Source organism: Ahaetulla prasina, chromosome 11 (genome assembly GCF_028640845.1).
Source record: "Ahaetulla prasina isolate Xishuangbanna chromosome 11, ASM2864084v1, whole genome shotgun sequence".
Classification (NCBI taxonomy): domain Eukaryota; kingdom Metazoa; phylum Chordata; class Lepidosauria; order Squamata; family Colubridae; genus Ahaetulla; species Ahaetulla prasina.
The window spans coordinates 22,113,845-22,139,515 of record NC_080549.1 but is presented as its reverse complement, the minus strand read 5'-3'; the positions used below and the strand labels follow the sequence as shown (position 1 = coordinate 22,139,515).

The following is a 25,671-nucleotide window of genomic DNA, read 5'->3' as shown; positions in this document are numbered from 1 at the left end:
AGGAGGTGACACGAGGCTGGCTCCGGGGAATTATAAATGCTTCTTTGTTGGAGGGGGTCTTTCCCGCCGCCTTGAAAGAGGCGGTGGTGAGACCCCTCCTTAAGAAGCCTTCCCTGGACCCAGCTATTTTGGGTAATTACCGTCCAGTCTCCAACCTTCGCTTTGTGGCGAAGGTTGTAGAGAGTGTGGTGGCATGGCAGCTTCCCCAGTACCTGGATGAAGCTGTCTATCTAGACCCGTTCCAGTCCGGCTTCCGGTCCGGGTATAGCACGGAGACAGCTTTGGTCGCGTTGGTGGATGACCTCTGGAGGGCCAGGGATAGGGGTTGTTCCTCTGCCCTGGTCCTGTTAGATCTTTCATCGGCTTTTGATACCATCGACCATGGTATCCTGCTGCGCCGGTTGGAGAGTTTGGGAGTGGGAGGCACCATTTATCGGTGGTTCTCCTCCTATCTCTCTGACCGGTCGCAGACGGTGTTGACAGGAGGGCAGAGATCGACCGCGAGGCGCCTTACTTGTGGGGTGCCTCAGGGGTCAATTCTCTCGCCTCTCCTGTTCAACATCTATATGAAGCCGTTGTGCGAGGTCATCAGTGGCTTTGGGGTGAGTTATCAGCTGTACGCTGATGACACTCAGCTGTACTTTTCCACCCCGGGCCACCCCAACGAAGCTGTCGAAGTGTTGTCCCATTGCCTGGAGGCCGTACGGGTCTGGATGGGGAGAAACAGACTCAGACTCAATCCATCCAAGACGGAGTGGCTGTGGATGCCGGCACCCCGGTATAGTCAGCTGCAACCGCGGCTGTCTGTTGGGGGCGAGTCACTGGCCCCAACAGAGAGGGTACGCAACTTGGGCGTTCTCCTGGATGGACGGCTGTCATTTGAAGACCATCTGGCGGCCGTCACCAGGAAAGCCTTTTACCAGGTTCGCCTGGTTCGCCAGTTGCGCCCCTTTCTGGACCGGGATGCCTTATGCACGGTCACTCATGCTCTCGTCACTTCTCGTCTGGATTATTGCAATGCTCTCTACATGGGGCTACCCCTTGAGGTGCACTCGGAGACTCCAGTTAGTCCAGAATGCAGCTGCGCGAGTGATTGAGGGAGCTCCACGTTGCTCCCGGGTAACACCACTCCTGCGCAGTCTGCACTGGCTACCTGTGGTCTTTCGGGTGCGCTTCAAGGTTTTGGTTACCACCTTTAAAGCGCTCCATGGCTTAGGGCCCGGGTACTTACGGGACCGCCTGCTGTTACCTTATGCCTCCCACCGACCCGTACGCTCTCACAGAGAAGGTCTTCTCAGGGTGCCGTCCGCCAAGCAATGCCGGCTGGTGGCCCCCAGGGGAAGGGCCTTCTCTGTTGGAGCACCTACCCTGTGGAACGAACTTCCCCCCGGTTTGCGCCAATTATCTGACCTTCGGACCTTTCGCCGGGAATTTAAAACTTATTTATTTATCCAAGCGGGACTGGCTTGATTTTTAAATTTCCAAATTTTAATTTTTTGTAATTTTATATGGGGTATTTTAGGTTGGGTCAATTGACGGTTTTAATTTGGCCATTATTGAATATGTATTTTAAATTGATATTTTAATTTTGTATATTTAAATTGTTTTAACTTTGGCTGTACACCGCCCTGAGTCCTTCAGGAGAAGGGCGGTATAAAAATGTAAATAAATAAATAAATAAATAAACATTGGGTGATGTAGCCATAAAAGCAGCTATTAAATAAAAAGAAGCAGAAAAGAACAGCCAGTCCCATTTTCACTCATATTTCTTCATAAAAACAAAATTCTTCTGACTCCTTCAGCTCTCATCAACACATGATTACAAGATATCTCAAGATGCTCTCCTTTCCAGTCTGTTTATTTAATTTATTTATTTGTACTTGTTTTTGACAACAGTATGCTGGTGATAATTTTTTAAACAGATGTACCCTAGGAATGAACCAATTGAATTCCTTTCTAGCTACTTTTTTTAAAAATATTCCCCACATGACTCATAATTACATTTTGCAGACTGAAGTTCAAGAGGGAGAGAGAGAGAAAGAAACAGAAGTGGACAGAAGTTATTTTGATCTCCCCCTGTGATGAAGACATCTTTGGTACAGTCCAAAAAGATTTCAGGTTAAGTTTGTTTGCTCCAGGAATCTGTGCATATTTGCCTGGCGGAACAGGAACTCGATGGCTTAAAGTCATTTTAATTCAGGTGAGTTAATAGTATTGATTTGCATCCCGTTAACTTTGTAGCATTTCTTCCTTGAAAATGCAACATTTATTAAATTGTATCTTCTAACATACCGTAGGAGCTACCAGCACTGAAGGACAAAAATCTAGATGAACAAGAGTTGGTTGCAATTATAACTTTAAAAAAAAAAACTAAGTTTGCTACCCCAAATGGTTATTTGGATTTTTTAAAAGTTCAGAAGTGGAGCTGAACTTGAAATTCAGCTTTTGAGCAAAACCACATTTTTGTAGAATTAAGAGACTGGCTGTGAAAAGATTGTTGATTTTACTAGGGAACTGTTTACACAAAACTCTGTTTGCCTCTAAGGATAGAGAAAACAATGCAGTGAAGCTGGGAAGTGTTTGCAGAATGTCATCTGTGTTCAAGCTACAAGCAGAGATATAACCTTTGTTTGCTACTCTAAAAAAAACCTACCTTACTTACATAAGGAGATTTGCACCCTAAAAGTTTCAAAGGACAATTTCATATTTTCTTCATACCTCTTCAAATGAAACAACAACAATCTTTGAAAGACAGAAAGTATGGGAGGACAGATTTGCAGTTTCATCTGTGTTTTCTCATAAGTAAATCTCATAATTATTGAGAGGAATTTCGTGCACCAGAAACTGCAATAAACAGTAGCTTGCTTTGTGCAATTGTATACTACAGTCTCCAGATACTGTTTTGTTTTCAGATGTATTGGTTTCATATTGTAAATTATCTGCTTGCTCCCCCTTTTATAATGAAAAGTGATCTATAAATAAGAATTAATAAATGGAAGTTGATCTCTGCAGTTAGGAAATATCTAGGTCCATGCATCGCTCTAAGTCATAATATTCTTTTGGTTTAAATCAGCATATTCTTGAAAAACAGCTTCTATGATTTGCAAATTGTAGTTTATGGCAGGGTTAGGCGACCCATTGCCCCTAGAAGTAGAGTTTGCTGGGCGCAAAGAAATGAATTCAGCACAAATTCATCACTGAGTCTTAAATTAGAGACAAATGAATGTTAATGGGACAATTTAGGTTCTTGAAGGATGAGGAGTGGAACAAGTTACAATTAGGGTTAGGGTTAGAATGTTGTACAGTTCCGGCTAATGATGATTTGTTGATAGAAGTGCAGTTAATGAAAGCATGGATTAGTGCAACATGACAATCTAGTAGTGAATGTGATTGTTGTGTTCATAAAAAGGGTGATTGTCACATCATGGTCAACTCGAAAGAAGATTCTTATGGTAGAATCAGTTCTGCAGCTGTAGAAATCCACTTCTTCCGATTCAGTGCTTCTTTAGGATGGAAATCAAAAAATGATCTAAAAACCTCCAGTGGTGGAGCACCCACAACTTCTGGAGGCAACTCATTCCAACTGATTAATTGTTCTCACTGGCAGGAAATTTCTCCTTAATTCTAGGTTGATTCTCTCCTTTGATTAGTTGCAGCCCCTCAAATATTGGAACATAGCTCACCGGCAGGACAGGAGTAGAAAATCTGGCAAGAGCAAAGGTTTAAGCCTTTATGTGAACAAAAGCTGGTGTATCAATATAAAGACTCTAGATAGCCACTGCTCCATGGGTCTGGAGTATATGACTCTTAAATGTCTTCCATGAGAGTTCAGAGTGGTTTTGATTACTCCCACCTGATGCCAATACAACCATAGCTTTGGGATTCTTGTATGACACTGTTAGTAATCAGCAGAATAAGTATCCTGATGCTGTGCATATTATAGCAGGGGACTTTAATCAGACTGGGCAATAACTATACTGAATTCTACTGTATAGTGCAGTAGATAATGCAATGTTGGGTTTTAATTCAATTGTATAGAATATGAAGAATGTGTGTTTCTGATTTATTTTATAGTTATAATGTACACTGAAGGTGACATTTAATTTTATTATACAAGATGCAATGACAATAAAGTAAACGTAACTTAACTGCTTTCATGTCACCCCTAGTCCTTCTTTTTTTTTATTTCTTTTTGTCACAACAGTATACACAAACAATTGTCATAGATAAAACAACATATCTTGAAAATATATATATATATATATATATGTAAAAAAAATATGCATCAACTATATTAATTTGATATAATGAAGGGAACAATAGGACAGGAACGGTTCCAGAAACCAACCGTTCTTCATATCTTTTAGCCTCCAGGCTAAAAACATCATCTTTGTTGTTATTCTTGGTTCTCTTTCTAAAGTCTCAACATCTTATTGTATTGTGGTGACTAAAACTGGATGTAGTATTCCAGGTGCAATCTTACTAAGACTTTATAAAGTGGTACTACTTCACGTGATCTTGATTCTATCCCTCTATTAATGCAGCCTAGGATTGCATTGGCTTTTTTGGTGGCTGCCGCACACTGCTGGCTCATATTTAAGTCATTGTCTACTAGGATCCCTTTCACAGTTACTGATATTGAGCCAGGTTTCACCTAACCTGTACCTGTGCGTTTGGTTTTTCTTGCCTAAGTGTAAAATCTTACTGCATCCTGTGTTAAACTCTTCAAGACAGACACACGGTTAAAATAAGCTAAATAAGGGGAGGAGAAGGAAACAAAGGAAAGAAAAAATGCTATTAAGAGTCCATCTTATTTTCACAAAAGACATTTCACAAATTGATTAAGAATGCACACAATATCTTGAACACATTCTTTAATCTCAGAAATGTAAATTTCTTTCCAAATGAAACAGTCTCTACCCACTATAATTCTTGATCTTCAAACTAGATTTGGACTTGTTGGCCACCATATAGACCAAAAGTATTCTATGTTAAGACTCTACTATGCCATTTGTCAAACATTTCCTTCCCCTATGAAGGTTACCGTATATACTCGAATATAAGCCGATCCGAGTATAAGCCGAGGTCCCCAATTTTACCCCAAAAACGGGGGTAAACTGGGGACTCGAGTATAAGCCGAGGGTGGGAAATGAGGCACCTACCGGTTGGGGAAACCCTCCCTCCCTCAGCTGAGAAGGCTGGCGGCTCCCCCGCCCCGCCCTCTCACTGCACCGGCAGGGCTTCCTCGCGCCGTCCGGTAAAATGTGAAAAAAAGAAAAAAAAACAAAACTCGAGTATAAGCCGTATATACTCGAGTATAAGCCGAGGGGCTTTAAAAAAAACTGAGATAAGTCATATACTCGAGTATAAGCCGAGGGGACGTTTTTCAGCACAAAAAACGTGCTGAAAAACTCGGCTTATACTCGAGTATATACGGTACTTCCTTTTTACTGTATGTTATTTTTGGGATGCTTGAGACTTTTTCTAAAATTTCTTTCTTTTGGAGTTTAGTTTTCGATTCCCCCCAAAAATGCAAATGCCTAATACCTCCTTCCATCACTCCATAGCTCTTCCTGTATCTGCTCATCTTCTCAATCTGAAATATTTTATGGATCTGCTCCTTCCATTGCTATTCATTTAAAGGTAGAAAAATTAGAGAAGTCCTATAGAATCAGGACCTTCCTAACTTTCAGGATGGTGGTGGTGAAGATACATACTTTTAAGAGGAGAAGAGACATTTTCAGGATAAAACAGATGGGGTTTTAGAAAGTAAGAAAGGGAAATAACTTCTCAACAATTATTGCAAAATTCATTCTGTAACTCTTCCAAATATAGAGGGAGTCAAGCTGTTAGACACTTATATAACAGAATAACAGAGTTGGAAGGGATCTTGGAGGTCTAGTCCAATCCCCTGCTCAACCCATACCATTCCAGAGAAGTAGCTATCCGGTCTCTTCTTAAAAGTCTCCAGTAATGAAGCACCCACAACTGCTGCAGGGAAGTTATTCCATTGGTTAATTGTTCTCACTGATGGGAAATTTCTCCTTAGTTCTAGATTGGATATATCTTTGATTAGTTTCCATCCATTGCTCCTTGTCTTGCCTTCAGGTGCTTTGGCAAACAGGTTGACCCTTTCTTCTTTGTGACAGTCCCTTAGATACTGAAACACTGAAACACATGTCACCCCTCGTCCTTTTTTCATTAAACTAGACATATCCAATTCCTGAAACCAGTCTTCATAGGTTTTAGCTTCCAGGTCCCTTTATATTTTCTTAAAGCTTCAGAAAATTCGACTAGTGAAAACTTTGTGTCAAATGAATTAAGTTAGAATATATATTTTTACTTCCATTTAGCTGTGTCTGATTCTTGGAGACTGCCAAGACAAATCCCTGCAATTTTCTTGGCAAGGTTTTTAAAAAGTGGTTTGCCATTGCCTCCCTCCTAGGGTTGAGAGAAAGTGACTGGCCTAAGATTACCTGCTGGCTTTGTACCTAATGCAGAACTAGAACTCACAGTCTCCTGGTTTCTAACCTGGTGCCTTAACCACTCCACCAAACTGGCTGTAGTATTATTGTACCTACCCTTAAAATTCTATCTTGGTAGACTGAAGAGAAATTCCCCTGGAACCTTTTAAATAGTCTCTAGTACTGTATGTATAAAATAGATTGGTAGTTTGGCCAAGGAAGGATTTTTAATAATATGCCAATGAGTTTTATTGCCAGATAATAAGCTCCAAAATACTCAAGAGAACAATTTCATGTTCCATTTTTTAAAATATTGATTTGGTTTGTGCCTGATTTTATTCTCTCCCCATCTGGAGATGTGCGAATCACTAACAATTTTATCTGATTAATAACAGAAAAATAACCTTTGAATTCTACATGACACTTTCCCTATGGGCTTAAATCATGCAGGATTTTGTATCCACTTATGTTTGCAAAGTCTCCAGGTGCATTAATATGCATCTGCTCCTAATTTACATATCTTTTAACATAAATTATCCCAAAGCCTATCGAACAACGAAAGATAGTCTTGCTTTCATTGTTCATGGCTTATTTTTAAAATCCATATTCCATTGATAGAATTCTTTTTAAATTCTCACTATTTACATGCAATTTTCAGTGATAGCAATTCCTTTCCTAAACAATTTTTGTGGAGAAACCTTAGCACCCTTTGTCTGAAACTAGCCTTTCTGGCATTGCAAAATTTGATTGAGCCAGTATGTCCAAACTCATTTCAGCTATTTATACCCTTACGACCAACCCACTCTGCAACTGATCAACATCTGAGAGGCCCTGACAAATGGCCAGCTCAAATGTTCCCCTGGTGTAATACTAATTTATGCACAGCATAAATCAAAATCCATTTTTAATCCAACTTCTCTATTGTAACTATTGTTATACACATTTTGTATTTCTAGCGAGCTGGCTGGTGGATTTTTCTAATATTCTTCTTTTAAACAGACTTTCCGTGAAAATCTTTTCTGCAAAGGAGTTTTGTATAAATCACACTTTGTTGTACTCAGCTTCATAAGGAGTTGCACACTATGGAAATCATATCCTGTGGTTGCAGTTTCATAAAGCTGTGTGTGTTGCATAGCAGCAATCCAATCATATCGGCAGTCACCTATTGCTATATACAAGATTTCAAATGAAAACTCGTTGGTCAGTATTGGGAGCGGCTATGAATAAAGTGATGGAGAACAAAACTGAGAGTGAGCCAATATTTGAGGGACTAAAACAAAGAAGCAGGGGTCAAATTATTCTCCAAAGCACCAGAGAGCAAGACAAGAAACAATGGTTGGAAACTAATCAGGGAGAAAAGCAATCTGGAATTAAGGAGAAACTTCCTAACAGTGAGAACAATTAACCAGTGGAACAGCTTGCCATCAGAAGTTGTGGGTGCTCCATCACTGGAGGTTTTTAAGAAGAGACTGGACAGCCATTTGTCTGGAATGGGATAGGGTCTCCTGCTTGAGCAGGGGGTTGGACTAGAAGCCCTCCCAGGTCCCTTCCAGCTTCTGTTCCATTCCATTCCACTCCAGCAAACTAATTACTACGTAGGTTAGTCTGCTGTTTTGTGATGAAATAGAAAGTGCTTTTCTTTCATTATTGTGGAAATAAACTGGTGTTAATTTCTAGTTTTTGTATGTATCATGGGTGTGTGTGTGTCATTTTATCCTTTGCCTTTTGTTCAGTTGCTAAGTCATGTCCAATTCTTTGCAACCCCATGCCATTCCCCCCTCGTCCATCGTCTCCCAGAGTTTGCCCAAATTCATGTTCATTGCATCAGTGACACTATCTAAACCATCCCATCTTCTGCCGTCCCCTTCCCCTTTTGCTGTCAGTCTTTCCCAGCATCATTTTCTTCTTCAAGGAGTTCTCTCTTTTCCTTAGATGGCCAAAGTATTTGAGCTTCAGCTTCAGGATCTGTCCTTCAAAAAAACAATCTGGGTTGATTTCTTTTACGATCGACTTATTTGATCTCCTTGCAGTCCAAGGGACTCTTAAGAGTCTTCTCCAGCACCATAATTTGAAAGCATCAATTCTTTGGTGCTCAGCCTCCCTTATGGTCCAACTTTCACAGCCATACATTATTACTGGGAAAACCAGAGCTGTGACTATACGGATCTTTGTTGACAAGGTGATGTCTCTGTTTTTTTGTCTAGGTTTGCCATAGCTTTCCTCCCAAGGATCATTTCATGGTTACAGTTGCCATCCTCAGTGATCTTGGAGCTCAAGAAAATAAAATCTGTCACTGCTTCCATTTCTTCCCTTTGTATTTCCCAGGAAGTGATGGGACCTGTTGCCATGATCTTGCCTTAGATAGCAAGATAGTTTTGGCCTCTCCTGCTAATCCATTTTGGAATTGGGAGTCAAGGTTGATTGTCCAAATACTTTCTTTTATCAAAAAAACAACAACCACCTATTATCTACCAGAGAGGTTGAAGCTTTAAAGGAGATGGGCGGGGGGAGACGGGCAATTAAGAAATATGAAATAAATGAGAGAGATAGACAGACAGACAGACAGACATGAGAGGGAGGGAGGGATGGATGGATATTGTAGGAGAGAGGAGGAAATAGCATTAGATGCACAGCTCTTCCTTAGTGTGTGGCCATCATCTGTACCAAACTAATAGTTGTCTGATACCATCCATCATCTGAGTTTGATTGTGAAATGATTGTTCTTTGCCCCAGTATATGTGCCGCTAGTTGAGTCAAAGTGATTTTATGACAAGCCATTTCTACAAAACAATATCCATTTTCTCCAGAGTCCATGGGTTCTACCTCAGCCAAGCCCTTTAAAAATCAGAAGTATGAAGACCTCAAGCGAAAGTGCCTTGAAGAGGAGAAGCTCTTTGAAGACCCTGATTTTCCTGCTTCTAATGTTTCTCTCTTCTATCTGAATCCACCAGTAGCAAATGTGGAGTGGAAACGCCCAAAGGTATGTGAAATATCAGTCTAGTTGCCCCATTATTTCTAAATCTATTTTTTTAAAGAACCTTGTTCTCGCTTAACTCTGCTATGTGCCCAAGCTTTGTGCTGTCCTTTTCATACCTCACCATCTTTAAACCCTTCCTATCAAGTCTGAACCAGGTGAATGGTTTATTCTGTGGTAGGACAAATTTAGGAGGTGCTAACCGTAGCTGTACCAGTCCAAATTAAAATTCCAAAAAGGATTACTTACAGTTGTCCGGACAGTTGCAGAAAAGTATCCAGTATCCAGAATTCAAAACCCAAACAAGTCCAAGTTTCTTACAGTGGTACCTCAGTACTCAATTGCTTTAAAACTTGATTAATTTGACTGACTAATTCGACTAACACATTTGGACATGAAAATTTTGTCTCAGTATTCATCATTTGTTTGGTGCTCGATGCGCAAGCTAAAACTTGTTAGTGTCAGCTGCTTTGTAACTCTGGTTTCTGGCCGAAACAAGGGGGTCACACGTTAGTCACGTGGTTTGTTTGATACTTTTCATTTTTAGTACTCGTCATGGCTCCTCAAACCAATTAATAACAAGTACTGAGGTTCCATGGGCTAAAGACAAGCAAAAACAGTGGTCCGGGAGCCAAGATGGATTCGAAAGAGTCTTTAACTGTAGCTGTAGCTTTGGTACAAATATTTTGTCACCTCGCTGAAATTTAAATATGCTGGTGTTGGTTATGTGGGCTGGGCTGAGCCAGTGAGTCCTTTGCTTTCCTAGATTAGTGGATACTAATTGTGACTTAAATCCCATGCTACAATCTGATTTAGCTGGAACCAAGGACTTATCTTCTCTCAGTAAAGCACCTAATGAGTGATCATGACAATCTCTGAGCTACCTTACTATTTATGCATATCTCCACTGTTCACTCAATGAGTTCGATGATCAGATGGGTCTCCTTGATCCCATTTCAGGATTCCAATCCCACTGTAGTATTTTAATAGTTCACAGGTACAAAGATGAGAGGTTATGCTCGCTTATTCCTCTCTGCTTTCTCCAGACCAAAAGCAGAAACACATACTGAGATTTTAGCAATTCAGATGGAAAATTACCTTCTGCGTGCTTTGCTTTTCCAATTAACGGCAGTGGCAATAGCACTTAGATTTACATACCACTTCATAGTGCTTTACAGCCCTCTCTAAATGGTTTACAGAGCAAGCATATTGCCCCCACAATCTGGGTCCTCATTTTACCAACCTCGGAAGGATGGAAGGCTGAGTCAACCTTGAGCCTGGTGAGATTCAATCTGCCAAACTGCTGGCAGCCAGGGATCAGCAGAAGTAGCCTGCAGTACTGCACTCTAACCATAAAGACATAAAGCTGAATGCAAGAGCTAATGTCTGGTTCAGATCAAAAACAGAAATGCAGTAAGAACAGATTTTTTTTTAGATGGCATGTGTTATCCATCTCCACCAATTATTTTTCTTCCCCGGATTGTCTCTTAGACCGCTGTTTAGAAACTCCACATCTGATTATGCTTTAGTCTACCTGAATGTCATTTTTGAAGGTTTGTCTTTTGACATCACTACTGATATTTGGGGGGGAAATAAAACATCAAAATACAAGTCATTTCTATGGGATATACAGTTTGGTATATAGGTAGTCCTCGACTTACAGTAGTTCATTTAGTAATAATTCAAAGTGACAATAGCACTAAAAAGGGCCGGTGAATAGCGCAGGCTGGTAAAAGCCTGTTATTAAGAACACAAAGCCTGCAATTACTGCAGGTTCGAGCCCGGCCCAAGGTTGACTCAGCCTTCCATCCTTTATAAGGTAGGTAAAATGAGGACCCAGATTGTTGGGGGGGCAATAAGTTGACTTTGTAAAAATATACAAAATAGAATGAGACTATTGCCTTATACACTGTAAGCCGCCCTGAGTCTTCGGAGAAGGGCGGGGTATAAATGTAAACAAAAAAAAAAAAGTGTCTTATGATTGTTTTTCACACTTACAACCTCTGCAGCATTGCCATGATCACATGATCAGAATTCAGATGCTTGGCAAGTGGTTCATATTTATACCGATTGCAGTGTCCTGGGGTCATGTGATCAGCTTTTGCGACAAGCAAAGTCTATGTGGAATCCAGATTCACTTAACCATGTTACTAACTTAACAAATGCAATGATTCCTTTAGCAACTGTGGCAAGAAAAGTTGTAAAATGGGGCAAACTAACTTAACAAATGTTTTACTTAGCAACATAAATTTGGTGCTCGATTGCGGTCCTAACTTGAGGACTACCTGTACAGCCAACTCATTTTATGCAATCTTTCCAGAGCAGGTTTTTTGGCAATTTTCTTATTTTTTTAAAAAAAGAAATGTGTTGCTCTTCTAGAGCCAAGGAAGTGGGATTGGCCTTATTCAGGAAAATGTGCGTGCAACTTTGAGATTTTTCTTTAATAGCAAAACTGCCTGGTTTGCTTACAGCAACTCTTAACACTGGTTCTTTTTGAAATGCTTACTGGAATGATCACATGATTTGTGCTTGCATGCTCAGCCCAAGAAGTGCTGAAAAAACAGAAGCAGTATCTACAGAGAATTCGAAATAAATGGAACCAGTTGGGGGTTAAAAGAAAGAAAGAGCCAAGAATTCATTTAAAAAAAAAAGCCAAGCCAAAATATTTGCAATGGGAAAGACAAATACCGACTGGACTTTGATCTTTGCTAGCATTCATCCTCCCAAGAATTCACTGGGAATCAAACAGCTATATCTGTTATCGGCAGGCATAATTCTTTTACATTTCTGATCAGCCCATGTTTTAAAAATGCTTCTCACCTTGATAATGTATTCTTCACCCTCAGCTAACTAGGGAGGGATAAAAAAATCAGTTCTATGTAGTTGTCCAGTTTGCACCTCCTAGACCTACAGGAAAAAAATGAATGTTTGGCTTGACTTAAAACTATGGTTTTTAAAATCTGCAACATTTTGCTTTTTTAAAAAAAACATCGGGGGTGAAATCTACTTACCTTCCTTTACTGGTTCGGAAGTACATGCGTCACAGAAACACGCGCAGACCTGTGCACGTGCAAAATCTTATGTGCATGCGCAGAAGGTAAAAAACACATTCCTTCCTGGTTAAAACCAGGAAGTAATGACACCCGGATGGGTGGGCGGAGCTTGGTCCTGCTATCACTACCGGATTGCCGAACCACCAGCCACGATTGCTATCAGATCGCACGATCCTGTCTGAACTGGGAGCATTTCACCCCTGAAAAACATGTATGAATATATTAAAGTGAAGTGTTGGGAAAATACATATAAAGATTGTCCTCACTGACTGTTGACAATTGGGATTAGCAATTCTGTCACTAAGCAGTGTGATTGTTACATGAAGTATGATCTGATTCTAAGTGTCTCTGTAACTTTTCATTAGAGCCATCAATTCCAAATTTCGTCATACAGAACAGGTTCACATATTTTCACTTTATAGCATCCTCGGAAGCCTGTTACCTTTGTCTATTAAAAACAAAGGAAAACTCACGTTTTCTAATCATTTACAGGTACATCCACAACTGAACCCAAAATTTCCATTGCTAAACCAGACAGTTGTTAAATGAATTTTGCCCCATTTTCTGACCTTTCTTGCCACAGTTGTTAAGTGAATCATTGCATTTGTTAAGTTAGTTACTTGGTTGTTAAGTGAATTTGGATTCCCCTTATCAGAAGGTCGCAAAATATGATCACATGATGCAGGGACATTGCAACGGTCATAAATATGAGTCAGGTGCCAAGTATCTGAATTTTGATCAAATGACCATGGGGATGCTGCAACAGAGAAAGTGTGGAAATGGCCCTAAGTCACTTTTTTTAGTGCCGTTGTAACTTTGAATGCCCACTAAACAAACTGTTGTAAGTTGAGGACTAGCTGTACTTGGATTTCCCAGTTTTCCCCAGTTTCATTTCTAGCCTACTATAAGTTGGATTACCTTGTTTAGGTAGAATATGACTGTCTGTTTTGGTTTTCAGAAAGCTGCCTTTCTTTGCTGAATAGCTGGAGACCAATCTATCAAGGAGAGTTACTTATAGTCTCTGCCTTATTTACTCATCTGCACTTAATTTAACTGTTGATTCAACTCAGATTGTAATGCTTTGGGTTAACTGCCAGTGAACAATATGGTATAATTGATTTTGTTTGTAGACCAGGCAGTCTCTGGAATCAGAACAAAGGGAGAAGATTTTTTTCCCATATTTTGACTCTTAAACCCTCAAAACATTTATTGTCCTGTGGGTTTAACTTCCTCCAATTTGGGGAAAACAAGAAGAATTTATGAAATAATGTCCAGAAATAGAGTACAAGACTAGGAGCATTACTCTCTGGGCTATTCCCTTAAATATGAGCCAGCTGTGAGCTGCAGCCACCAAAAAAATGCCAATGCAGTCCTAGGCTGCATTACAGAGGGATAGAATCAATATCTCGTGAAGTGTTAATACCACATTTATAATACCTTTGTAAAACCACACTTGGAATATTGCATCCAGTTTTGATGGCCACAATATAAAAAAGATGTTGAAACTCTGAAAAGAGTGCAGAGAAGAGCAACAAAGATGATTAGGGGACTGGAAGCTAAAACATATGAAGAACAATTGCAGGAACTGGATATGGCTTGTCTAGAGACTAGGGGTGACCTGATAGCAGTGTTCCAATATTTGAGGGGCTACCACAAAGAAGGGTTGTTCTCAAAAGCACCAGAAGGTAAGACAAGAAGCAATGGATGGAAACTAACCAAGGAGAGAAGCAATTAGAACTAAAGAGAAATTTCCTAATAGTGAGACAAATAACTAGTGGAATGTCTTGCCTTCAAAAGTTGTGGGCATCACTGGAGGCTTTTAAAAAGAGATTGGACAGCCATGTATCCAGAATTGTATAGGCTCTCCTGCTTGAGCAGGAGGTTGGACTAGAAGAACTCCAAGGTCCCTTCCAATTCTGTTATTCTGTGATATTCTGTTATTCAATCACTTGCAGCTACTTGTTCTGTTCCTGCATATCTTTTGGTACGTGTTTTGGGTAAAATAAAAACTCCTGCTTTTTTGAAGAACCTGCAATTTTGGACATTTCAATGTTTTTGATTGCGGCTCCAGGCACTTTTATTGAGTCTCCTCGTTTTGTACCTTATAAAGTTTAAAAATTTATTGCTGCCTATTTATAAGGTTTATATGCTCATTATGTGTACATTTAACATACTAATTGAATTGGTATGCATCAGAAACCACTTCTACATCACTGCCAAATGTCATTCATTCTTTAGATGAATCTTTGCTTAAACAGAAAAGAAAGTAACTCTTGAAATAGGGCCCAAAAGAACCAGCCAAAACACATTTACCAGATGAAGTTGAAGCTGAGCCAAGCAGCAATCCTGGATAAGGGGAATTTAATAAGTAAAAGCAGTCAGGAGATCACCAGTCTTCCCTGCATCCAGAGGAATGCAAATATACAAAGGGAGGTTTTGAAATTGATCAATTTTGTAAAAGATGCTACCTTATGCATAGCATCTTATTTAATGAACCCCAGTGCTAAATATTCACACGCATATACTTCCCTGATTGAAAGATGCTTAAAATCCTTCATTCTTAAAGTCATTTGCTTTCCTCACATCCAATTTTTCCAACAAACAAATTTCTCTTTATGTGGCTGCAGTCGCCATCTCTGTGTATTTTTGAGCCTAGGGGGATAACATCTGTAACTACTACAAGTCCTCTTGCCGTTGGGTTGGTATTAACTGTTGACATGATCTGATGGATATTTTTTTTTTTAATAATGGGAAGCAAACTGAAATTTCAAGTTTTCCTCTCTTCCAGCCATGAGTGCAGCCTATCTGCTATGTTGCTATTTCTTTTAGCAATTTTAAGTCCAATTTCTTCTATTCCAGATTTTCTCATGATATATTTTATGTGTAAGTTAAATGAATAAGGTGGCAGTATATGATGTTGGTGCACTCTTCCCAATTTTAAAGCAATTTCACGTGAGTTGCTGCTTATTTCATTCTAATGGTTGCTTCATGCACATCATACAGATTCCATATTACAAGATTACATTAATAGAATATTGCAATTGGAAGATTCTGAGATAGATATTTCTTATTACAAGGTTACATTACAGAATCTTGCAGTATATATGTGTGCATGTGTATATGTATACGTATATATGTATTAGGCAGAATAGTGGGATAAGGTTGATGTATTCCTTCTTCCACAGTAATTTACAGTGATTGTTATACTGCTAATTTATCATTTCTGAAACACCTTATACTCAGTAGTGAATTGATCTGATATCCATGGAAACATTTTTAACTGCTCACTTATACATTGTGGAGATTCCAGTTAGTTAAGATACCTTAATTAATTCTGCTTGATTTGGTTTTATTTTGGTTCAGTTACTTTTGGTTTGATTTGATTCTATTGGATTTTTTTCAAGCTGGCAGGCTGGAACAATTATAGTACTAAGTTAACCTGTTATTCTGATTTTCTGCCTATTTACCAGATTTGCGGAATTAATCAAGGGCTGCCATTTTTCTCCAATAGGATCTTCTAACATGACCGATTTTGTCCTCTTTATATTAGGAAGAATTGTACATACTGACTGTGGCATGGCATAAATGGGAGAATAAAATAATTGCCTATTTTTATCCTAAAGAGGACAGAAAAAAACTTGGATTTTTAAAAAAATGAGTAACATAAAAAACAAGATGGATAGATTCACCCTGCCCTATCAGGAGAGGACTCATTATCTGAGGTGCCTGAAGGTCTCCATGGTTACCATATTGTAGCACCATTGTGGATAATTACTGAGAAAATATAAGGCAAGGGGGTGTCTCACAGCTCCAAGTCATCCCAGCCCTGCCCTGTAAGACCCATCATCCCCACAGGAACAATGAATAGTTTCATCTGTTGTAAATGATGTTCATTAGCACCTTCTACTCAATGTAATTCTTTCTTTCAAAGGTTTTACATGTGTTCCTTATTAGACGGATTGCAAAATACTGAAATACCCTATACCAGGACAAAATCCAGATGTGACCTGAATATTTGTCCTAATTTAATCTTTTCATTCAGCTGCTTTCTTTGGGAAGGGCAGAAACATGCCTATAGAGGAAAGGTATATTTTAGTGAATTTCCTTACAGAATTTAGGCTAAATCCTGCAAACTGATAAACATCATAAAGATTACTGTGGTTATTTCATGACTGATTTGCAAAATACCATAAACCTCAACATATTTTTTAAGATAATATAGAAATGCATGGAAATGCATTAAAAAGATGTATGTTAAAAAGATGTTGGTCAAATCAAGCTCCCTCCTCCCGCAAAAAAGAAACAATGGAAGTGTTTAATAGGTCTAAATTCCCAGAAGAAAATTACTTCTTGGTTACAGTACTGGATGTCTGTTTTTTCTTAATAATCAAAAGAAGCTTTCAAAACTATCTCCCTGTCCAATATAATTGATACATAAAACCAAATTGAAAACTTCAGATTCCATCTCTTTGTCTGTCAAAAAAGGGCAGGCCTTCTATCACAATGTCATCTTGATTTTTTGACATACACATCACCAGGGATTTTCCTATCCAAGCTTCTCTTCTAACCATCTTAGAGATCATGTATTTTCAGATATCCTCAAGGAGCCTCATTCCCAGCTGCCATCACTATAGAAAAAGCTTACAAGCCACTTTGGGTGGGTGAATAAACTTCTCCCAGAGGGAGTAGAGATTATTCAGGGGCAGTGGGAGATAACTTGAGTTGAGATCCCACATTTGGGAGGAATCAGGCTGGAGAAGAATCAATCCAAGGTGTAGAACACAATGAAAGATCAGAACCAGTGCAGAGGTCTTGTCAGCTGAGCTCAAATCAGCTTTTCTCTAGAAATTGGTTATTATCAATGTTTTCTCCTTATCCTAAAACACATCTATGGAGTTCTTCTGGTTGAATGGAAAGTGTTAAATGTCTTCTCAGCTGGGGAGACTATAAAGGAAGATAAAAAAACCCACTGACATCATTCAGAGGTGCATGTGGCATACAAAGGCAGAAGGTTAAGGATCGGTTGCCATGGAAACTGCATCTCCCAATGGCAGCAGTGGGCCATAAATATGCCGTTGTAATGCAATCAGATTGACATTATACAGGGAGACACGCAGAGATGGAGTCACAATAAAGGCAGCAAAGCCAAACAAAAGCTATACCAATTTAATTGCAGAATTAGCAGACAGCCCTTGTCCTACCTCTACAGGATCTAGTGTTCTGCCTTCACCAGTTTTGCCCTTGGGACTGCACTGGTTTTGCTTTGCTCCATGTCATCTTATTAAAACTGTCCTATGACCCCATATTAAAACATTAAAACACATTCAAATGCACTGTGACTCTGGAAATGGCCATCTTTCCCTGGATTGGGGAGCTAAGCAGGATTGGGGCACCATAAGATCCATGGCGTAAGTTAGATTTTTGCAGGGAGTAGATGCATGTGATTAGCAGTTTTTTTATTTTACTATGACTCGATCATTTGTGACCCCGAGTTTCTTGGATAGATGGGTGGCCATAAAGATGGATAAACAGACAGACCAACAGAGAGACAAGTATGGTGGACTGTCTACAAAAAGGGGACTATTGCGAAAGAGCTTGGAAGGGTGGGGAGCATGAGAAAGATACTCCTCCTTAATAATTATGCTAGGTGTAAGTTGAGCTGGAGAATGGTGTTGATTGACTTTCAAGATTCTGCTACAATACCCAACTAGTAATGAAATTATGTCAACAGGGAAGGAAAAAAAGGTTATTTATTTGTTATTTGCTGCCTGTCTTGCTGTGGGGCTACTCTAGATGGCTTATAATAACAAAAAGGAAGCAAAATAGAGTAAACAGAACCGAAATAAAATAATAGATTGATAAACAGTGACAAAAGAACATAATGAGAATAATAGAACAATATGATAAGCAGAAGCAGGGGGAGGAGGAGTCTGTCATCACTTCAAATTTCTAGGTTCTATCATATCACAAAATCTAAAATGGACAGCTAACATCAAAAACATCATCAAAAAAGGACAACAAAGACTGTTCTTTCTGCGCCAACTCAGAAAGCTCAAGCTGCCCAAGGAGCTACTGATCCAATTCTACAGAGGAATTATTGAGTCTGTCATTTGGACCTCTATAACTGTCTGGTTTGGTTCTGCAACCCAACAAGAAAGACACAGACTTCAGACGATAATTAGAACTGCAGAAAAAATAATTGCTACCAAACTGCCTTCCACTGAAGACCTGTATACTGCACAAATCAAGAAGAGGGCTGTGAAAATATTTACAGATCTTTCACATCCTGGACATAAACTGTTTCAACTCCTACCCTCAAAACGAAGCTATAGAGCTTTGTACACCAGAACAACTAGACACAAGAACAGTTTTTTCCCGAAGACCATCACTCTGCTAGACAAATAATTCCCTCAACAATGTCAAACTATTTACTAAATCTGCACTACTATTAATCTTCTCATCGTTTTCATCACCAATCTCTTTCCACTTATGACTGTAACTTTTTGTTGCTATCATTAAGAGTTAAATTGCAACCTATGACCATCATTTGTGTTTTGTATCTTTGATGAAGGTATTTTTTTTCTTTTTCTTTTCTTTTATGTTCACTGAGAGCATATGCACCAAGACAAATTCCTTGTGTGTCCAATCACACTTGGCCAATAAATTCTATTCTATTCTATTCTATTCTATTCTATTCTATTCTATTCTATTCTATTCTATTCTATTCTATTCTATTCTATTCTCTGGCAGGCACCTCCAGCATGGAGGTGTATTGTTAAGTTTGGGCAATGAAGAGGCAGGAGACGATGCAAGTGACAACAGCTCTTTAGTTTATTGTGATACCCAGCCAAAGACAACAGGCAACACCTCTCTTTATATAGTATTTGGCTGAGGCACCAGCCAATCAGCAACGTGTATTTTCCCGCCCAAATTTCCCTCCTAAATTTCAAATACATTACACTCCTCCCCTCCCAGAAGGCATTTAGCCCATTATTTACATAAAATTTGCATGTTATTTCTCCACGTAGTCACGCAGATAGACAGGGCGTATCCTAACTCTTTCTGACCTGCGCAAATCATTCCCTGGGAGAGAGTCGAGCTGGTCGGAGGGACTGTTTGTTCCTCCCAGCTCCTCCTCTGGGCCCTCCGGCCCTGGATTATTGGCAGAGTCGTCCCTGCTGTCCTCTGGAGGAGCCGGTTGGCGTTGCTGGACTTCCTCTGATTCAGCTAAGTCCTCCGATCGCCTCGGGATTGAGCTAGCTGTTGGTTCAAATATTTGGTAGTCAGGGTCTGGCTGTTTGGTCTCTGGATTGTTTTGTATTCTTTTTCGTAATTGATCTATGTGGCGTTTCCACACTCGGCCATCCCCCATGTCCACTAAATATGATTTTGGGCCTGTCACTCCCACAATGGTTCCCTTTAGCCAAGCTGGACCCTCACTGTAGTTGTGTGCCCATACCAGGTCGCCCGTGGTCATTGTTCTAGTTTTATCCCCCGTATTCTGGTACCCATCAGGGGAGTATGTTGGGTTTAACTGATCTAAGGGGCACCGGAGTCTTCTCCCCATTAATAACTCCGATGGGCTGCGGCCGGTGGCCACACAGGGTGTTCTATGTTGGACTGCCAGGAAGGTATCGATTTTGGCTTGCCAATCTCCTGGGCTAATTCTGGATAACGCTTCCTTGGCACTGCGCACGAAACGTTCTGCAAGTCCATTCGTCGCCGGGTGGAAAGGCGCCGAGAGGGCATGTCAGATGCCCTCTCTGGCCAAGTACCCCTCAAACTGGGTGGGCGTGAATTGTGGGTCGTTATCAGACACTATGGTGTCGGGCAGCCCATGTGTCACAAACAGTCGCCGCAATACTGTGATTACGGCCTCAGCTGTTGCGGTTTTCATGAGTATAATTTCCAACCACTTCGAGTAGGCATCTACCACAATCAAAAAGGTTTGCCCATGAAACGGCCCGGCAAAATCTATGTGGATCCTAGACCAAGGACCTTGGGGTTTTTCCCATTCCCTTATGGGGGCTGTTGGGGGTAGTGGCCTTGATTCCTGGCAAGCTTGGCATTTCCCCACCCGGTCACTAATGTCTTTGTCCATTTGTGGCCACACACATAACTTCTTGCTAGGCTTTTCATCCTCACATGCAATAGTTCCAAGACATGCACTCGTAATTTCTCTGGAATAACCACTCTGTCCCCCCATAACAGACACCCCCCTTGTACCAACAGTTCTGAACGCTTTTTGGTAAACTTTAAATAGTTCTCCTGATGCCGTTGGCCATCCCCTCTGCACCCAGCCGATTACAGTCCGGACAATAATATCTTTGTAGGAAGCCCTAGTCACTTCTGTGGACGTGACCGGGCCAGAGTCCAGAGAGTCAGTTAACAAGACAGGTGTCCCTGGGGTTGGGTCTTCAATAGTCTCTGGCAATGGGCATCTACTTAAAGCGTCTGCATGTCCCAAATCCTTGCCCGGTTGGTGAGACAGTTGGTATGAGTACGCTGCCACGAAAATAGTCCAACGGGTCAGGCTGGGCGATAATGCAACCGGTGTTGGACAGTCCCCCGCCAAGAGTCCCAGTAATGGTCTGTGGTCTGTGACAATTTCAAATCGCCGCCCAAACAGATACTCGTGGAATTTCTTTATCCCAGAGACTATGGCAAGCGCTTCCCGGTCTAGTTGGCTATAATTCCTTTCTGTTGCCGACATCGTGCGGGAAAAATATGTGTTGGGGGCTTCTGAACCATTTGGTAACTTGTGGCTGAGGACAGCTCCTACCCCATAGGGTGATGCATCACAAACCAATACTAATGGCAATGTCCCATTATACTGAATTAAAAGACTGTCGCTGGACAAAAGTCTTTTAACACCTTCAAATGCCTTAGCATTTATTTATCTATTTATTTGCGCAGGACTGGACTAGATTCTTAAATTTTAATTGTTTAAATTTTAGATTTGGTTTTAACTTGGGGTTTTATTATTTATGTCTATTTTAAATATTTGGCCTATTTAATAAGTTTTTTAGATTAATGTTTTACTGTGTATATTTATGTTGTTTTTAGATGGCTGTACACCGCCCTGAGTCCCTAGGGAGATAGGGCGGTATAAATAAATGAATAAATAAATAAATAAATAAATAAATAAATAAATAAATAGCCTCAGCCCTGCCCCAAGTCCATACAGCATTTTTTGCTAGCAGCTTATGTAGTGGTTCTGCTACCATTGCCTTATTTTTTAAAAATACAGCATAGAAGTTAACAAGCCCCCAAAATGCTTGCAATTCTGTTTTGTTTTTTGGGGGTGGAGCCTTCCTAATGGCTCGCACCTTGCTCTCCGTGGGATGGATGCCTTCCTTATCTATCCGATAACCCAAAAATTCTACTGATTCAACTCCGATATGGCATTTGTTAAGTTTAACCTTAAGTCCCGCAGTCCTGAAAATTTCCAAAACTTTCTGCAATTTGACCCTTAACTCTCCCAAATTTGCAGCTGATATTAACACATCGTCAAAATAGGGGACTACTCTAGGTAGACCCTGTAGGAGCCGTTCCATGAGGTTTTGGAATAACCCAGGGGCTACACTCACTCCGAACTGAAGTCGAGTGCATTTAAAAGCGCCCCTGTGTGTGACAATTGTCTGTGCTTTGGCCATTTCGTTATCAACTGGTAACTGTTGGTAGGCCTGTGCCAGGTCGAGTTTGGCAAAAACCTGTCCCTAATGAGTGCAACAAATATTGTACGATGGGGACAGGGTAAGCACTCTTTTGCAATGCTTTGTTCAGCGTTGCCTTATAGTCAGCACAAATACGGACAGATTAACTGGGGTCACTATTGGCGTCTCCCATTTTGCATGGTCAACTGGGACTAGGATTCCCTGGTTTACTAGTTTGTCTAATTCCCTATCTATTTTGGGTTTGAGCGCGAACGGAACCCTTCTTGCTTTTAGCCTAATCAGAGCTATCTGGGGGTCTAAATTGAATGAAATGGGGGTCCCCACATACTTGCCCAGGCTGTCTTGAAAAACATCCTCGAATTCCCTCAACAATTCGTCCTTCAGGTTGTCGCCGACACTGTGCACCCCGGTGATACCCATTCCCAAAGCTCGGAACCAGTCGAGACCCAGCAAACTGGGCAGGTTTCCATCGACGATGGTGATCGGCAGGGTTTTCTTGAATTGTCTGTATCTCACTCTGACCGACGTGACTCCTCGAACAGGGATTCGGTTTTCCTGGTAGTCTTGCACTCTCAGCTTTTGGGGTTGCAGCTTGCGTTTCGCGACTTCTGGCAGGTCCCTTGCGATTGTGTCCCAGGACATAATCGTGATTGATGAGCCGGTATCCACCTCCATTTTACACTGCACTCCTTCGATGTAGGTCTTGGTGAATATTTTCTTTTCCAGTCATGTCGATGCGTGACCCACTTGCACAGTGGTGTGATTCGACTTCGCGCCTTTTTTGAATTGGCCAATCCCTGGTCGCCTCACGAGACCGGTGCCCTGCTGATTGGCCGGTTTGAATTTTTGGCGGCAAGGTTGGGAGGCTCGGCACTCCTGAGCTATGTGTCCTTTCTTTTCACACCGCCGACAAATTGCTTCTTTGAACCTGCAATTCTGTCGTTGGTGTTGGCCTCCGCAACTCACACACTCATCACGGTCACCTCTTTCCAGCCCCCCAGTGTGGAAAACCTCTTTCTCTTCATCCTCTGCCCACTCTGCCTGGATTTCCTCGCTGTGAATTGGCATCGCTTTCACTGAGGAATTAGGCGTGTTCGGCTTCTGTAAGGTTTCCGCCACTTTGGTGGACATCTCGTGCGCCCTGGCCTCATCTAGGGCTATCGATAGGGTTAGGTTGCTTTTCGAAAGCAGCCGCCTCTGTAGTCGGATGTCCCTGACCCCACAAATGAATTGTTCTAATAGAGTGTCCTCCAAGTCCCTGTACTCACAGTGGGTTGTGGCTTTCCTTAATGCGGCCATGTATACGCTGATCGTTTCACCCTCTTGCTGAACTCTTTGCCTCAGTTCGAAACATTGCACGAATTTCGACGGCACCGGCGCATAGTGTGCTCGTAGCATTGTCTGGAGCACTGGCCACGGTACCGACTGAACCGGTGTTGGTTCCGACAGCGATTCGGCGGTATCGAAGACTTCTGGTCCGCAGTGGCTCAGGAAGTACGCACGCTTTCAATTATCCGACACTCCTTGCAGTTCGTTGGCTTCGAGGAAACACTCGAAGCGAGCCACGTATGACCCCCATTTTTCTTTAGCTGGGTCGAATGGTGCTGGCGGCGTATAGCTAGACATTGCTATGTATCCGTCCCTGATAACCGGCTGGGTTTGAAACTAAGTTGCTCCTTCAGTTCTTTCCTTAGTCTCACTGCCTTCAAAATCCCATCCTCGTCGCCAATGTTAAGTTTGGGCAATGAAGAGGCAGGAGACGATGCAAGTGAGAACAGCTCTTTAGTTTATTGTGATACCCAGCCAAAGACAACAGGCAACACCTCTCTTTATATAGTATTTGGCTGAGGCACCAGCCAATCAGCAACGTGTATTTTCCCACCCAAATTTCCCTCCTAAATTTCAAATACATTACATGTATAGCAAACCACTTCTGTACTTGTAAAATTAGAGTGTTCAGGTCTGATAAATTCAATACAATTTATATCAATAATACAAAGGTAGGTAAGTAGGTAGGTAGGTAGGTAGATAGATAGATAGATGGATGGATGGATGGATGGATGGATGGTATAGTAGTCCTTTTGGTATTACTCTGAGGGCTCCAATCACAATTGTATACAAATTTCTTTTTTCAAAAGTGGTTAACAACTTAGATCTGCAAGTCCTGACATTCTGTATTTTTTCCAATTATTTTTCCTCAATCCTTGCATCAAGCAAAAGAGCAACGCCAGTGAACCAGACTTTCTCTCTTTCCAATAATTGTTATATCAGGCATGTTGTCAACAAGATGCCTGCCTGTTTGGATCTTAAAACCCCATAAGATCTTAAGCTGCTCATTTTCCAAAACTTTCTCAACTTGGGAGTCTTGGTAGTTTTTACTACATTCCAATCCAAACCTCTAGTTTCCAATTACTAATTCTGACAACTCATTCATGACACTGCTTATATACATAGTCCTTATAACCATTCATTTAGTGACCATTTAGAGTTACAACAGCACTGTAAAAAATGTCTTATGACCATTTTTCACATTTATGACCTTTGCAACATCCTCATGGTCATATGATCAAAAATTGGCCACTTGGCATGTGTTTATGACAGTGTCTCTACAGTGTCTCTGGGTCATGTGATTCCCTTTTGCAATCTTTTGACAAACAAAGTCAATGGGGAAGTCAGGTTCACTTAACTGTGTTACTAATTTAACAACTGCAGTGATTCACTTAGTAACTGTAAGAAGAAAGGTTGTAAAATGGGGCAAAACTCATTGAACTGTCTTGCTCAGCAACAGAAATTTTGGGCTCAACAGTGATCATAACCCAAGGACTACCTGTAATTAAATAAATGCCAAATAAATGTAAATAAAATCACTTTTTTTTTTGTTTCAGGCCCATCCACTAAATTTTGGTTTCATTGGGTTTGGAAAAAGTTACATAATTTTGACTTACACAATAGATTAATATGGAATGGGTGGAGGGTTCTTGCCCCAACCTTCTCCTCCTCATTATTAAGGATGATGCAAAAAAATACATGCAGTGATTATCTCTGGAAAATGGCAAAATACTCTACAAGTATGTTACAGATTTCCAAATGATCCCTCAACTTCTTTAGAAACAACTACACCCTTGGTTATTGTTGGGCTACATTTTCTAAGTTCAGTCATATGTAAAGATCTGGTTTGATTACAAATTGAAAGCTGTAATTCTCTGAGGAATGTTTGCTGACTTCGGTTTATCCTGGGGATATTTTGTCTGCATTTGTTCCTCTTGGACCCCGCTAAGCAAGGTTTAGCCAGCCAGTTTTATGACCTATGAAGAGAGTTACCCAAATCACCAAAGGAAAACATGTTAATTCCCAACTATTTTTGACAGTCAGCCTCTTCCAAGAGTCTTAATGTCTGGAGGATGTTCATAACTCATACAGTTCTTATCTCCCTAAAGAAGAAGATGTTTTTTTAAAAAATTAATGTGTTGGCTTCCTTTAGCAGACCACCATCAAGGTCAGCT

General features: G+C 40.7%; 1 protein-coding gene across 2 annotated transcripts in view; it reads left to right on the top strand.

The window, feature by feature from the left end:
- Positions 1–2,040: 2,040 nt before the first annotated feature.
- The window catches only part of CAPN6 (calpain 6), an 80,767-nt gene continuing 57,136 nt past the window's right edge, over positions 2,041–25,671 (top strand). For both annotated transcript variants that reach the window (XM_058197003.1, XM_058197004.1), the window contains exons 1-2: positions 2,041–2,200; positions 9,272–9,444. In XM_058197003.1, the coding sequence (XP_058052986.1) occupies positions 9,277–9,444 (168 nt within the window). In that variant the 5' untranslated portion in view covers positions 2,041–2,200; positions 9,272–9,276. The remainder of the gene's footprint in view (positions 2,201–9,271; positions 9,445–25,671) is intronic.